At 47.6% G+C, this 15,743-nt stretch overlaps 1 protein-coding gene across 1 annotated transcript; it reads right to left on the minus strand.

Moving 5' to 3' along the window:
- Positions 1-5,009: 5,009 nt before the first annotated feature.
- Positions 5,010-14,768, minus strand: LOC148092155 (GTPase IMAP family member 8-like). Its single transcript, XM_087821316.1, has 4 exons — positions 14,321-14,768; positions 9,672-9,764; positions 8,013-8,624; positions 5,010-5,816 (listed from the first exon to the last, which is right to left on the minus strand). The coding sequence occupies exons 1-4, from the start codon at positions 14,766-14,768 to the stop codon at positions 5,149-5,151; spliced, it is 1,821 nt and encodes a 606-aa protein (XP_087677442.1). The 3' UTR covers positions 5,010-5,148.
- Positions 14,769-15,743: the final 975 nt, after the last annotated feature.

Consider the following 15,743-nt stretch of genomic DNA (forward strand, 5'->3'; position numbering starts at 1 on the left):
TGTAGCTGGTGAAGTTATCTCACTCCTCACACACTCATAGGGTGGGGTATGCTTTTCAACTCAGGGGAAATTAAAAAAAAAAAAAATTAGGTTTGGAAATTTTTATTTCAACCTCAAAATAAAGGGCTGGCAGGTCTCCGTGGGCTGAGAGCGGGTGATACAATGGTGGGGTAGACACCCCCTCTGTCTCATGCAGATCTGGGGGAGTCGGCTCTCTGGTCCAGGTAAAATGAGGCAGGTTAGCCTGGCTCCTCTCTCCACCCACACTTGCTCCATCCCCAGCGTCTCCTCCCTCACACACAACTCCAGCTCTCCTCCCGTACTGCGGGGTCATTCCAGATCTTCCCCACAGTCTCCTCTGCCCGGTGCCCACACAGACAGAGTCCCAGGTCCCTGATGCCCTCAGATCTCTAAAGAGACATGTAAAGGGGAAAATAACCTTCAACAACTGAGCACATATTAGAGCGAGAGGCGCACAAGCCCTGCCTGGAAACCACTGGGAACTCGAAGGGGACGTCCAGTGCCAAATGCCGAGACCTGAGGGCTCCTCTGCTGCCAAGGTCACTGTGGCTCAAGGGTTGTGCACAGATCCCAGCGGAGGCACTGAGAGGGAATCTTCACTTTGGTTTTGTCCACTTGTCAGTATCCTTTTGCAAGGAGCAAACAGGAAAACTCTACCATTGTGACTTTGCTGAGAAAAGGGATGGCCACTGATGAAAGTAAATGAGAAAAAAGAGTAGCAAGGTGTTCGTTGTGAGCAATGAAACATTCGATTGTTGCTCTCTGGTTGGGGAGGAATGGCCCAAACAGTCCCCAAGGGACAGTGATTGAGCTGGTGGGAACATAGGAAGGAGCACCCAGGGGTCCCAGGGGACAGGTGTACCCCAGTAAGGCTGCAATCCAGGACACACTAGGGAAGAGAGTGTTTGCTGTCTAAACACCAATTAAAAGGCAGGGGTTGCAGAGTAGATTAAAACACATGACCCAACCATGCGCTCTTTACAGAAAAGTCCTTTCAAGTATTACACTACAAACAGGCTGAAAATTAAACAATGCAAAAGATAAATAGTGCAAATATTACTCACGCAAAGGGAAGAAGGAATGGCTGTATTAATACCAAATAAATTAGACTTTAGAACAAAGAAAATTACCAGATGCAGAGAGGAACATTGTACAGTGATAAACAGGTCACTCCACCAAGAACACAGAGCAATCCTAAATGTTGTCCCAGAGAACAGAGATGCCAAACATGTGAAGCAGAAATGGACAACTGAAAGGGGAAATAGACAAACCCACAGTTATTGTTAGAGACTTCAGCATCCCCAACAATAGACGGAACAATGACACAGAAAGTGAGCCGGGATCTAGAAGAATTCCATTAACACCCTCGACCAATGGATCGACTGCTATTCGTAGAAGCTGATATTTACAGAAGACACATATTTGCAGGTGCACATGGAAATATACCAAAAGAGGCCATATCCTGGGCCGTAAAACAAATCTCACAACTTTTCAGAGAACTGAAGTCCTATGGGACATGTTCCCGGACCACAGTGGAATGGAGCTGGAACTCCAAGCACAAAGGTATCAGAAGTACCGTCTGCACTCCCTACCAGGAGCATCATGGTTCCCTAAATGCTCATCAGAATCGAGGAAAAGGCCCTGTTGATGGTCTTCCAAGCTCAAATTCTACCTCTGAATTGGGACATTTCTGTGTTTGGAAGGCACTCACCGCACTGTCACTGAAGGATGGAAAAGTGAGGGGTAAGTGGCCATTTCCCCCTTTTTTCTACCCATTGCTGAAGCCAATCTCCTTTATTGAAGATAAGAGCCAATAACGTTCCCCACCCAGGTCTGTCCCCTGGTCCCAATATTCACTCCTTTTTCATTTAGAGGACAGAGGACCTTGCTCAAAAAAGGACAGCTTCAGCCCTTGGCCAGCCCCCGCCCCCCAGTTCTGTTGTGCTAACCCGTGGGCGTGACCTGCTGCACCTGGGGTAACTAGCCTCTTCCTGAAAGTTCGGAGAGCAGCACCCTGGTCGGGGCAGATGTCGTCCCATCTGAGCTGAGACTCAGCCTCGCAGAACGCTGGCAACACCACGGCTCGTGTCCCTGCAAGGCTGTGAACAGCCTCCGTCTCGGCCCACTCATCGTGATTTCGGGGGCTCCAGCTTTGTTTTAAGCAGGAGAGAGACGGCTGTCTGTTTCTGACAAAGGAGGAAACAGGGACCTAGAGAGGGCAGAGGCCACACACCAAGCCACACACTGCCCAGGATCAGGAAACAAAACCTAAAAGTCTTGGGTTCCTTCTGTCCCTCCAGGAACCGCTTCAGATAAGGCTGCGGGAAATGTGGAAATGAAACTGCAAGTCACGGTGGGGTGGGACACATCTGAATTAGAATACCCAGCTTCCCTTCCCTTGTCTGTGCTCAATGTAGGAAAAAAGTAAAAGAACACCCAGGACTGAGAAAGGAGCGTTGAAATCTCCAACTGTAAATGTGGATTTGTCTGTCTCTTTCTTTGTTTGTGTCAGCGTTTTCCTCTTGAGTTTGACGTTCTCTTGTGCGTTTTTTAAAACTCGGTTACTTATGAGGAACATGCACATTCAGCGCTCTTGTCTTGATGATGAATTCACCTGTTTCTCATGTGAATGGCCCTTCTTTACCCGGGTATGAAGGCGGTTTCCTTCTGAAGCCCGTTTATCTGACGCTCATACAGCCGCTGCAGGTTCCAGGAGCCTGACCTGTGCGCGGAGCACCTTCCATATGGGGATCCTTTGCACTCTCCCCCTTTAACCTGTCTGTGTCCCTGTTTCTAAAGTGGGGTTTCCTTCAGGCAGCATACAGCTGGGTCTAGCTTTTATACCCAACCGAACTGTCTTATAATTGGAGCATTTAAACAACTTACATCTAATAGGATTGTTCATATGGTTGTGTTTAAATCCATCCTCTTGCTACTTGTTTCTGTTTGTCCCATCTGTCCTTTCTTTTCTTTTTTCTGCTTTTTTTGGTGAATTTTTAAAATTCCATTTTATTTCAGCTGTTGCTCTATTAGCTGTACCTCATTTCTTTTCCTAGTGGCTGCTCCACAACTTCCAATACTCACCTTTAACTTCTCCTGTTCTCCCTTCAGTGACTATTCTATCCCGTGACAAATGCTGTCAGGTCTCTGTAACATTATATTCTTCCTTCCTCCTCCCAACTTCTGCATTATTGTTGCTGTACAGCGTACATTCACCTAAAATAGATGCAACCAGCCCAGCCAGGCGTGGCTCAGCAGTTAAGCATCGACCTAGGATCCAGGCGATCAGGGTTCGATTCCCGGTCAGGGCACATGCCCGGGTTGCGGGCTGCAGCCGATCAATGACTCTCTCATCATGGATGTTTCTATCTCTCTCTCTCCCTCTCCCTTCCTCTCTCTGAAATGAATAAAGATATATATTTTAAAAAATAATAATGATAAAATAAAATAAAATATATGCAACCATATATTGTTTTATTTTGCTTTCAAGAGCCAATTGCCTTTTGCAGGAATTTTTAAACAATAAAAAGAGTCTTTTCTGTTTAGCCACCTATTTACTATTTTTGGTTGCTTGTTCCTTTGTGGAGGTGCCAGTTGACATCCATTCTCATTTTCTGTACACCTGACCCGTCTCTGGGTCAGTCCTGAGTAAAAGCCTCGTGGGAGTCGAGATACGCAGTGTCTCTGCGAGGACGCACGCTCCTCCCCAAGTCAGAAAAACAGGAATTGGGAGAATGCACGTTCGAAATATAATTCATCTTTATCATTTCACTCGGCTGAGTATATTTACACATACGTTTCCCAGAATTTGTCATATAAAGGATTATGCAGGGTATGTAAGTATTAACGGCAACAGAGCCTGTTCTTATAAGTGGCCTAATCTCGAAGGAAAACCGATACTTTCAAAAAAACAAAGGCAGGTGACAAAGATCCTGTTCCCAAAGCATCTATAAAGTGGTTAATATTGAAAACATCTGGCCCTACATCTACTGGGAGAAGATTCTATAGTTCTAACCTCATACAGCGCCCCCACCAGGCAGCTCTCAATTTCCTCTGCTCACCTATGAGCAGAACATCACCAGCTCCAAACCCAGCAGCAACCTGAAGTGAGGACGCTGCGTGAGAATGAAGCTGGACAGTGGGCTCTGCACCCCCCTCAGACAGCCTGACCAGGGCATGAGACACCGTAAGCCCCTAATAATTTAGACCATTATTATGTGAGTTCTCTAAGCTGTAACCTCATTCCCAACCCTCAAGGTAAAGAGAGAGAGAGAGAGAAGTGTAAAGGAGTTTCCAATGATCTTTCCTGGGGGAAATCTAGAATGATACTTAGAATTTTAAAATTTTGCAAGGTTGTCTAACCTTGGCGATTTTACTGTGCTTCTGATTTTTGTTCTGGTCTATTCCACTCTGATGACTTAACAATACAGTCCTCACAGAGTCGTGTGTTCATTTCCTCAGGGACAACAAATGGGGGGTGGCTGGGTCCCTTTGCATTCAGACTAGAAATGGAGCAGACACCGAGGCACCACCACCACCTGAGGAAAGGACACCTGGGGCGAGGGGGTGCAGCGGACCTGGCAGGCCGCAGGGTGGCCCACAGGAGTCCAGCTCCTCCTCTCTGCCATACCCACGATGGCTGGGCGTTGCCTCATCCTCCAGCATCTGGATGCCCTGATTCTTATACAGCTATGTGCACTCTGGCCGCAGGCTGGCCTTGGCCTTGGACCCGGTGTCCGTCCTGATTCCTGCCTCCAAGCTACCTACACAGGTCAGGTGATTCTTGTTGGTTGATTCTGACCCTTTTCCCTACCTTGTCTCTTCTTGCTCCTTTATAATCTCCTACTACCTGCCCCAGCCTGACAGTGTATTTGCCTACAAAGAGCGGAAGCACCCTAGCTTGTTTGGCTCAGTGGTGAGAATGTCTCTGAAAAGCAATGAAAAAAATATCCTCAGGTGAGGATTTTTTAAAAATAATAATAAAAAGAGTGAAAGCCTCATAAGGGGAGAGGCCTTGACTTCTCAGACCCTCAAAAGTCACAAACCCGCTTCCCATCCCCCAGCCTTTCCATACCCTCCAACCTGAGCGTGGCTCTAACTTAAAGAGCCGCCAGGCATTTCAGCCAGTTACGGTAAGAAGCCTTTTATTAGCTCTTGTAGTTTTCTGTGATACAGCTTTTCAGGGACACTCCTATTGCTAAGATGCTCTTGTGCACAGGGATGCCCGTGCTCTTTATGGTTACGTATCAGGTCATTGGCCATTTTCAAAAGCTCTGCTACCTGGTCTTCCCTGGCTTGGCCCGTTTCTCTGTTATTAAAAGCACAAACTCGTCCCCCAAACTTTTCAATTGTCTCCTTAAGAACCTTGTTATCTGTGTTTTTGCAGTAATCTTTTAAGTCCCCATCGCCCAGGTCTTCCTTCCGGGTAAAAAGCACAATCGTTTGTTTCCTAACATCCTTTCCTAAGATGGTCTCTAGCATGGTCACTGCCCTTATATCCTTGCTAGTGAACTTTCCCAGCTGCAGCACCAGGACCAGGACCGTATTCCCTCCACCGTGGGACACATAGGATTTGAGCTTGTCTACCTGGGATGGATCACTGTTCAGCAGGCAGAGCTCAGGGGTATCCACCACCCTGACATCCTGCTCAACCCTTGGCATCATGCATTCCTGACACGTCGTGGTCACCGACTGGGCTCGGAGCTGAGAGAGGAAGACAGGCCTCCCAAGGATGGTGTTCCCAGTGGCACTCTTCCCAGTCCCGCCACTCCCCACGAGTACAATGTTCAGGGTCTCTGTGGGAGGAAAGCAGGAGAGAGTCATGACCTTGGGCTGGCCACACATTGTAGTCAAGAATGCTAGGGGATCATCAGGGCCGCCTTCCAAGGGCGGCTGCAGCCCCAAGCCCGGGAATGGCTTCCTCCAGACACATGGTGAACTCAGCAGCAGGCCTTGGACCACAGTCCCTGCCCGGGGCTCATCCACTGACATGCTGCCACACCTATCTCTGAATTTGCCCCCCTTTTCGGGTGCCTTCTCTAACTCCCTGGCACCCTGTGAGTGCTTTGTTACTCTTCACGTACTCAGTTGGATCCAGTCTACTCATCTCATCTCTGTCTTCTGTTCCTGCTGGGACTACATCTTCCCACTGCTGGCTAATGCTACCTACCACAGGATGTATCTGAAAAATTATTCCATAGAATTACTTTTCTTGAAAAAGCAACTACATGTCCTCTCTATGGATTACCAGGTGGAGCACACTAGAAGTCATTTCTCATTACAACCACATTCAACTTAATTGTGTCTCTCATTGATGTCAAAAGGTACCTCGTGGTGCCCTGACTGGTGTGCTCAGTAGTTAGAGCATTGGCCTGCACACCAAAGGGTCTCAGGTTTGATTCCCAGTCAAGGGCACGTATCTGGGTTGCAGGTTTGATCCCTGGCCATGGTAGGGGCGGGAAGCAGCCAATTGATGTGTCTTTCTCACATCGATCAATCTCTCTCTCTCTCCCCCCTACCCCTCCCTTCTTTCCACTCTTTCTAAAACTCAATGGAAAAATAAAATATGCTTGAGTGAGGATTAGCAACAGAAGGATTAACCACCTCTGTGGTTATAATAATGATGAGCCACTAACATTGTTGTGTGGTGTCAATGACGGGGAATAAACTTCCCTACAGGTGGAATTACAGGAGTAATGCGATGTGTATCACTGGGGGGTTCTTTATGACTTTGCACTTGTGCCGAGATCTCTCTCTTCCACTCAGGTTGCTTCATGCTTTTCCTCAATAATGAATTCCTTCCCAAGTTACTAATATCCACCTCAAAACAAGGAGGGAAGAAAGCCCACCCTGTGCTCTTCCTTCCAGGGAAAATGACTAAATTGCTTATTCCCAGCCCACCACATCATAGTCATGCTTACAGGATGAATGAAGTCTCCGACACCCCCATACCTGTCATGTATTTTACTCTTGCTTCCATACCCTCTGGGGGCGTGGTTCCCAAGGACCTCTGTAAGCTCCCCATCCCACTTTATCTAGAGGTGCGACCCCTCCATGTCCATCAAGACCATTTCCCTTTTGTTCCCTCACGCGGAGCATGCTTAGTCCCACCTCTCTGCTTCAAATTGCTGGTGTACTCTCTGGAATGTCTTCCAGCTTTCTGCTCAGCCATCCAAACTCAACCTATTCTCCAAAACCCATTTCAAAAATTGGGCTTTCTCCGCACAGTCTCCCCCGACATTCCCACAACAACTGGCCCTCCATGAGGAATCGGAAAGGGCTCAATAAACAGATGTGCTCCTTTGGGTCTGATGTTCTTCCCAGGTGAGCACATTGGAATCGAATGGGATGAGCCATCCTGGGCTAGAAGGATCTCATCTCGGGTTGATAGAATGCATAGCACCAAGCGGATGGGCACTTCTACTTCAGCAGTAGATAGGGTTATGTGGTTGGGCTAATCAATCCCATCAAGAGCCCCATGCCCCCCCCCCCCACCATGAGCATTCAGGCTCCCAGTTCCTGTCCCATCAAAATGGCCTTCCCTCTCCAATAGAGAGAAAAGAGGCAAGAGAATGAACAAAGAAGTCAAGAAAGGGAGAGAGAGAGTTAAGCTTAAGACAAAGAAAGAAAGTAAACCAATGGTCTAGAGCTATCTCATTACCAGCTCTGAGAGCTGAGCCCTGGGCAACAGATACACTGTGCAGAAAACAAGACGTTGAGGTTGGAAAGGGTCAACTCCTTCCTTCAAGACCCTCACCGTTCAGTTGGAGAGATGGGGTAAGACAGATGAAAGAATTAAAGGCCAGGTCAGCACAGGGTGCAAGGAAAGGCACATAAGTTTTGTAAAAGCTGGAGAGAGGAGAAGAGTTAGTCAACAGAGTAGACCTGTCCTTTTGATCTTCCCTGCGCCCTTCAGGAAATACAAAAGTTCCTGGACAGCCTATATCTACTTTTTTAAAGCATATATAAAATGTTTTCTGTACATTGCTTACCTTCCTTTCTTAAGCTACAAGGCTTCTCTCCATTCTGCTGTGCCATTCCCACAATTTTTTGCAGGAGCTCATCCACCTGCTCCTGTCTTTCGGTTGCTCTGTAGTTGAAGATGCTGTATCGGTTTTCACATTTCTTGATGAGTTCACTGAGGGCTTTATTTCTGGTTAGGAACACGTCCACTTCCTGATCCCCAAGATCTTCTTTCCTGGTGAGGAGCACCATCATGTGCTTCGTGTAGGTGTCTTCAAAACAGCTTTCGATGGTTCTCAGCACCTCCCAATCTTTCTCAATGAAGGAGACCAGCGGAGTCACCAGCAGGAAGGCATGGGGGCCATAAGGGGTGTGTTCCTGAAGGCCTGATTTAAAGTCCTTTAAAGATAATAAGCTTGGGCTATCAATGATCAAAATTTTCCTCTGTCTCCAGATTCTGCTCTCAGATTTGAACACCTTGGTTACTGGCTGGTCACTGAATTTGGTCTCAAAGACTCGCTTCCCCAGAAGGCTGTTTCCAGCTGTGCTTTTTCCAACACCACGCTGCCCCACGATCAAGACCTTTAGGTCTGACGTCCCAGGGTTCTGCTCAGATCCCAGCAGCTCCATTACTCCTGGGCCTGGGGGACAAAAGGACAGATTCTGAGTCTCTTTTTGCAGTTGGACACAGAGATGGGGACAGGTTCAATCCTCTCTCTTCCTTATCAGTTTTTATAGAGATTGGCATCAGGGCTCTGACCCAATAGAACTCTAGTCCCGGTCACAAACTACCCATCAAAATGAAAGCCACAAAAGGGGCCATGAACAATTTAAGAGATATGTCAAGGGCTTGAGACTGCCCAGGAACATGAAAATGTTAAACTTGGCCTTCACTGGTTTGGACCTTACATTCCTCTCATTTTGCCACCACAAGTAAGTACTGGGGCATGAAGTCCATGGGCTAAGGCATGACCAGGGAGAACTTGAGTTTAAAATAACCCTGAGTGGCCCTTGCCAGTGTGGCTTAGTTGGTTGGATGTCATCCCATGGACCAGGAGGTTGCCATTTTGATTTCCAGTCAAGGGCACATGCCCAGATTGCAGGCTCTATCCCCAGTAAGGGGCATGCAGGAGGCAGATCAATGCCTCTCACATTGACGTTTCTCTCTCTCGCTCTCCCTCACTCCCCCTCTCCCTCTAAAAATCAAGAAACTATCTTTAAAAAATAAAATATACTAAAATAACCCTGAGTGGTATATTCATAAAGTAGAATACAACTCAGCAATTTAAAAAACAAGAAAAGAACAAAAGTGAGAACAACTGATATGCACCATGGCTGGATCTTTAAAACATGCTAAGTGAAAGGGGTCAGGCACAAAGCCACATGCCATATGAGTACATTATATGAAGTTCAAGAACAGATAAGATTAACTGTTGCTGGTAAAAGTGTGGAGAGGGGTTCCCTTAGAGGAGGGGCATTGAGAACCTGGAAGAGAAGGAAATGCGCCGTATCTTTACCTAGATGGTGGTCACATAGGTGTAGATGTGTAAAAGTCATTGACTTGGGTTTCCTCTGTGTAAATTACACCTTAATAAATTGCTGTAAAAACCTGAGCTACTAAACTGTCTCTCCACACGTGCCCTGTTCCCACCACTTCTCCCGTGATCCAAGGTCAACACCAGACCTACCTGATGAGTCAGCAACTCCAGAGATATTCACTGAGTGTCCGTCATATGATGCGCCACCCACGTAGGCTGTCACTCTGGGTCTGCAAGGCAAGCCTGGGAGGGGAGTGAACATGGCATTTAAAGAAAGCAGCTGAAATGCAGTGACTCCATGTCCTTGTTATGCTGTCTTCGAAAAGTTACTCTTTTCCCCAAAATCACCTCTCCCACAAGCCCGCATCCTATAAAAAGTCCTTTCTGCCCAGCTGGTGTGGCTCAGTTCAGCATCATCCTGTGCTCCATGAGGTGGTTGGTTCCATTCCCTGTCAGGGCACATGCCCAGGTTGTGGGCTCAATCCCCGGTAGGGGGCATGCAGGAGGCAGCCAACTGACGTTTGCCTCTCACATCGATGTTTCTCTCTCTCTCTCCCTACCCCTTCCTCTCCCTCTAAAAATCAATAAACTATTCTTTAAAAAATAAAATATCACAAAATAACACTGAGTGGTATATTCATAAAATAAAATACAACTCAGTATTTTTTTTTAAATATATCTTTTTTATTGATTTCAGAGAGAGGAAAGGACAGGGAGAGAGAGACAGAAACATCAATGATGAGAGAGTCATTGATCGAGCCCGCAACCCGGGCATGTGCCTTGACCGGGAATCGAACCCCAATCGCCTGGATCCTAGGTCGACACTCAACCTCTGAGCCACGCCCGGCCGGGCCAACTCAGTAATTTTGAAAAAAAGAAAGGGGAGAACTACTCTAAAAATCAATAAAAACTTTTTTTTTTTTAAGTCCTTTCCGACACCTCATATTGAGACACCCCCTGGTTCCCTGTGATGTGCGCTTCCCTCATGGCCCCAGTCAATGAACTGAATGTTATCCAGTAACAGGTACGTCCCTGGCGTCTTGACTGAACGGCATTTGATGAAATTTTAAATCCCTGCTGCTGCCTGATGTTACGTATCTGCGGCTAAGTTCGGTCATCTGTAAAATGAAGATGAGGGTAGATAACATCTTCTTTACAAGGTTGGGATGAGGGTGATACATTATTTACTATGAGGATTGAATGATTTCTATATATTACATGTAATTTTCCAGCACATGGCAAGCACAATTATTATCATCATTAAAATTTTAGTTTTATTTATTATTTTGGGGAATTCCATGGAGACAGAGAGCTTGCCTATTGTATTCAGTACTGAATATTCGTGGGTTTTTTTTTTTCCTCTCTTTCTTTCTTTTTATGTGTATGTGTGTGTCTTTGGGGGAGGGGGGCGGTTGGTTGTGACTATTCAGTTCTTGCCCAGAGCCAGCCCGGAAATAAAGGGGAAATTCCATTGATAAAGGGATGGTTGGATTAGTTGTGTACACCCAGCCTACAGACCAAATTGCACCTACTACACTGAACGAGATCGCCCCAGACATACCAACATGTACAGAGTGTAGGATGCATCACTAGTGGCGATCACTATGTGGATACTGAGCTCCATCACTGAATTCTACAAGTTAGTGCCACCTGTGAAGGAGGGATTTCTGCTTCCCCAGGAGGAGTCAAAAACTGGGTGGTCCTGGATCCAAGGCCAGGAAGAAGAGGCCAAGTCAGTGTGGGAGGCAAGCCCAGCTCTATAACATTTCAGATAAGGTCAGGGCCACCCACACCAGGTCCAGGACCTTTGCAGGTGCTACACCTACTCAAAAGTGTTAAGAGTTCCCCTAGGGACAGGTTGTAGGCACTGACCAGAGCTAGATCTCCAGGGTGCATGTTTGCTCTAACTTATCTAGATATTTTCTCAACTTCACTTTGATACACAGAGCACTCAAAGGAACACGGATACGAGCTTCACATTCTTTTAGGGGTCTTCTTACCGTGTGGATTGTCCTTTTGAGATGTAGTTTCTGTCACATCATCCTAGAAAATAAAGGGGGGAAATGATGTATGCAAATCTAAAAATCTCATCTTTTTACCAAGTGGTGAAATGGAGACACAAGTGTGTAACTCAGAGTAATTTGATGATTAGGATGTGGTCCAATCAAGGCCATGGTCGTGGACCTCGCTGGCTGCTGTAGACTTGTCCATAATGGAAATCTTGAGACCCTACTGGGGCTGCTGCTTCAATGGGTTTCCCAGTCGCAAGGTGGGTCTTGCTCTCACTCAAAGGAGCCCCACAGATGCCACCTACAAGGCATTGCTCCTGAAGCTCTAACTTCACTTCTCGACAGTTCCTAACAGGAATTCATCCCCAAGTCTTCCATTCCCAGAGGAAATCGAGAGGCTGAAGGAGAACTTCTGGGCTCCCTGGAAGAAGAAACTAGCCCAGAGATGCCTGTGATGTCCACTTGAGGGGCAAGGGGAAGCAAGGAGATTGGGACCCAGGCTCCCCACATCTCTCCAATGTCTCCTGCCCTCACTGGCACCCCCAGTGTAGAAATGAGGCTTCTTCTAACATGAATCCAGTAAAATTTGGAAACTCTCCATCCAGGTGGGCAAATGAAGATGACAACAGAGAATAAACAGCCACATACCTGATGTCCCCTTCACTTGCCTGGTGAAACCTTATACTGATGCCCCAAATTTAAATTGGCATAGAGTCACAAAAGATGGTGACAATGCCCTACCGGGCATGGCTCAGTGGTTAGAGCATTGGCCCTCACACCAAACAGTCTCAGGTTCAATTCCCAGTCAAGGACACATACCTAGGTTGCAGGTCAATCCCTGGCCCCGTTGGAGGGGGGGGCAAGAGGCAACCAATCCATGTGTCTCTCTCACATCGATATTTCTCTCTCCCTCTCTCTTTCTCTCTCTCTGAAAAGCAATGGGGAAAAAATACCCTTGGGTGGGGGGTAAATAAATAAATAAATAGACCAAAGGGGAAGCTAGTGAGACCAGTACATAGAGAACAAAATAGAGGGTGAGGGGCCAGGTCAGGTCATGGATCCTGAACTTGATCTGAAGATCAGCAGGAAGCCAATAGAGCATTTTAAATAAGAGGGTACAATGTCCCAGTTACATTGTATAAACTCATTCTGTGTCCCTTCCCTGGGCTGACGTCACTGTTCCATGCAGCCATCAATGGGGAGAGAGAAGGCGAGCTCAGGCCTAGAGATAAGGGAGCAAGTGACTTTAGAACTTTGGAGCCTCAGTGTCTTCATCTGCAGAACATCCGTGCATAGAGTTGTTGAGAAGACTAAGTCAGCTCCTGTCTGCATCTGGAATGTAGTAGGTGCTCGGTAAGTACTGGTTTCCCTCGCATGGCCATCAACACTAAGAAGATCCATTCTGACCCAGTGGCCCCCAGGCCGAACTTCTGCTTGCCCTACATTCTCCGGCACATATATTTATAGGATTCTCTATGCCGGCATTCACTTGGCTGCACTGAATCAACAATTGCTTTGTTTCTTATGCATAAGTCACTCCAGTTGAAGTATTAGCTCCTCAGAGGCAGAAGCTCCCATTCCTTCGTTACAAATATGTTCTTCATTCAAATTTAAAAATTAAATAAAATGTCACTCTGTTGTGTGTGAAATGGATGGAGGTGTTAGACCCAAGAATGACAGAGGGGAAAGTTGCTAGTAGATTATTTGTAAACTAGTACAGGCAAGAGAAGAGGCTGATTGGGACCAGATGGTGGTCGTGGAGGCGGGGAGAAGAGGGTGGGTTCCGGGTGCACGATCACGTGGACTTGAGGGGTTTTTGGACAGCAGATGCTAGCTGTAGCATCAAAGCTGACTTCTGGGTTTGGATCTGAAGGGCGTGGCGAGCTGGGCAACCATTTACCACGCTGAGAGGAAAACAGAATTATTAGAGATCTAAAAGGGGAAACGGGAAGTTCGGACACTTTAAGCCTGAGATCTTATAGGAGAGCCCAGTGGAGATGCCAAGTAGCAATTGGATAAAGGAGTCGGAACTCAGAAGAGAGATCCGGACGAGGGCTACTAATGTGAAAAACAGTTAGCAATAGATAGAGCTCAAAGCTGAAAAGTGTGGGATCACCTGAGGGAGAGAGCAGGGAGTAGGGGACAGGCTAGAGCCAAGCCCTGCAGATGCCAACTTTTTTTTTTTTTAATATATCTTTATTGATTTCAGAGAAAGGGCAGCAGAGGGAGAGAGAGATAGAAACACCAATGATGAGAGAGTCATTGGGGATCGAGCCCGCAACCCGGGCCTGTGCCCTGACCGGGAATCGAACCTCAATCTCCTGGATCCTACGTCGATGCTCAACCGCTGGGCCACGCCCGGCTGGGCGATGCCAACTTTTAGAGCTCATTAGAAGAGTGCTCAGCGACTCCCAGAGTGGCCAGAAAGGGGGGTCGGGACTGGGGCAAGAAGATAATAGTTTTACTGAAGCCAAAGTGGTCTAATGAGTCATTTGTGTCCAAAACTATGAGGGGTAAAGTCAGACAAGGCCTTAAAGGTATCCATTAATTTACCAATAAAGTCCAAAGGATGATATTTATAGTAACCTACCATCTGGTGCCTCCATCTTTCCAGGTTATGGTTCAATATCCCCTTAAACAAATCCTATGAACCTTTCCGCTAGCCCGTGCCTGTCTTCATTCCACTCGCTCTAACAACACAGAGACCCTTGGAGAACGTAACGATAGTTCTCACCTGGAATCCACGGCCTTCACTTCTCAAGCTGACGGGATAGGGTCCCTGGTTCTCACCCACCAGTCTCTTCACCATGAGGAGGAGCTCCCCCACCTGGCTGGCCCGCTCGGCCTCACCCGCCTTGTTGTTGAAAGCACAGTATTGGCTCCCACAGGCTTTAACCAACTTTCTAAGCGAGTCGTCCTGGTGAAGGTAATGTTGCAGGGGGTCATCCTCCAACTCATCCTTCCCAGTGAAGACGATAATGGTGTACCTCCTGGCTTCCGCTCCAAACGCCTTCCAGATGCCCTCGGCCACCTCTCTGCTCTCCTTGGTATAGCGGCCGATGCGGATGACCAGGAGCAGGGCATGCAGGCTTGGGGCGGAGAGCTCCAAGCAGCGCTCAATGTTGCGTTCCTTGTCTTTGTCATAAGCTGCTGAAGAGACGAGGTCGGGGGTGTCGATGATCACAACCTCCTTCCCTCCCACGAGCCCGCTCTCTCTCTGGCACGTTGTAGTCACCATCTGCGCACTGAATCTGGATGGGAACACTTTTTTGCCCAGAATAGTGTTTCCTGTGGCACTTTTTCCTGAGCCGCTCTTTCCTAAAAGGAGAAGCCTCAGCTGCCCCGGGGAGCAGCCCTGCTCTGCAGCATCCTCCTGACACAGGTGCTCCTTGGTCCTGTTGAGATAACAACACATCAAGATTCAACTCACATGCCGGGCGAACAGAGGAACAGCAAGAATGTGTGTTCTCTCTCATTTTTTTAAAAAAGATTTTTTTTAGCCCAGCCGGGCGTGGCTCAGAGGTTGAGTGTCGACCTAAGATCCAGGCGATCGGGGTTCAATTCCCGGTCAAGGCACATGCCCGGGTTGTGGGCTCGATCAATGACTCTCTCATCATTGATGTTTCTATCTCTCTCTCCCTCTCCTTTCCTCTCTCTGAAATCAATAAAGATATATTTTTTTAAAAATTTTATTGATTTTAGAGAGAGAGGGAGGGAGAGAAACATTGATGTTCGAGAGAAACATTGATCGGCTGCCTCCTTGCACGCCCCCTACTAGGGACCCAGACTACAACCCAGGCATATGCCCTGGCCAGGAATCGAACCAGCAACCTTTCGGCGCATGGGGCAATGCTCAACCAACTGAGCCACACCGGCCAGGGCAGTGAGTGTGTTCCCTTTCATGAGGATATTTCTTTCACTGCTTTTCAGAGAGAGAGAGAGAGAGAGAGAGAGAGAGAGAGAGAGAGAGAGAGAGAAACATCTTCTCACATCAACTGGCTGCCTCCCGCACGCGCCCCAACAGGGTCTGGGGATCACACCTGCAACTGAGGTACTTACCCTTGGCCGGAATCAAACCCGGACCCTTCAGTCCACAGGCTGACGCTCTCCCCTCTCACGGCCCCGCTCTGGCTCTGGCCCATTTTAGTCACCATCTGAGCCAAATGGGCCAGGGCCAGTGTGTTCTCTTTTTGACTCAAGTTTATTGCCCCCC

This window comes from Miniopterus natalensis, chromosome 10 (genome assembly GCF_054644295.1).
Source record: "Miniopterus natalensis isolate mMinNat1 chromosome 10, mMinNat1.hap1, whole genome shotgun sequence".
Taxonomy (NCBI): domain Eukaryota; kingdom Metazoa; phylum Chordata; class Mammalia; order Chiroptera; family Miniopteridae; genus Miniopterus; species Miniopterus natalensis.

What these genes read in the sequence shown, in the direction of transcription:
- LOC148092155 (XM_087821316.1), bottom strand. Translation starts at nt 14,768, where the DNA reads ATGGTGACTACAACGTGCCAGAGAGAGAGCGGGCTCGTGGGAGGGAAG. An exon ending in CATGGTGAAGAGACTGGTGG is followed by an intron (nt 9,765 to 14,320) that starts GTGAGAACCAGG and finishes CTCCCCTCCCAG; the next exon opens with GCTTGCCTTGCAGACCCAGA. An exon ending in TGGAGTTGCTGACTCATCAG is followed by an intron (nt 8,625 to 9,671) that starts GTAGGTCTGGTG and finishes TTTGTCCCCCAG; the next exon opens with GCCCAGGAGTAATGGAGCTG.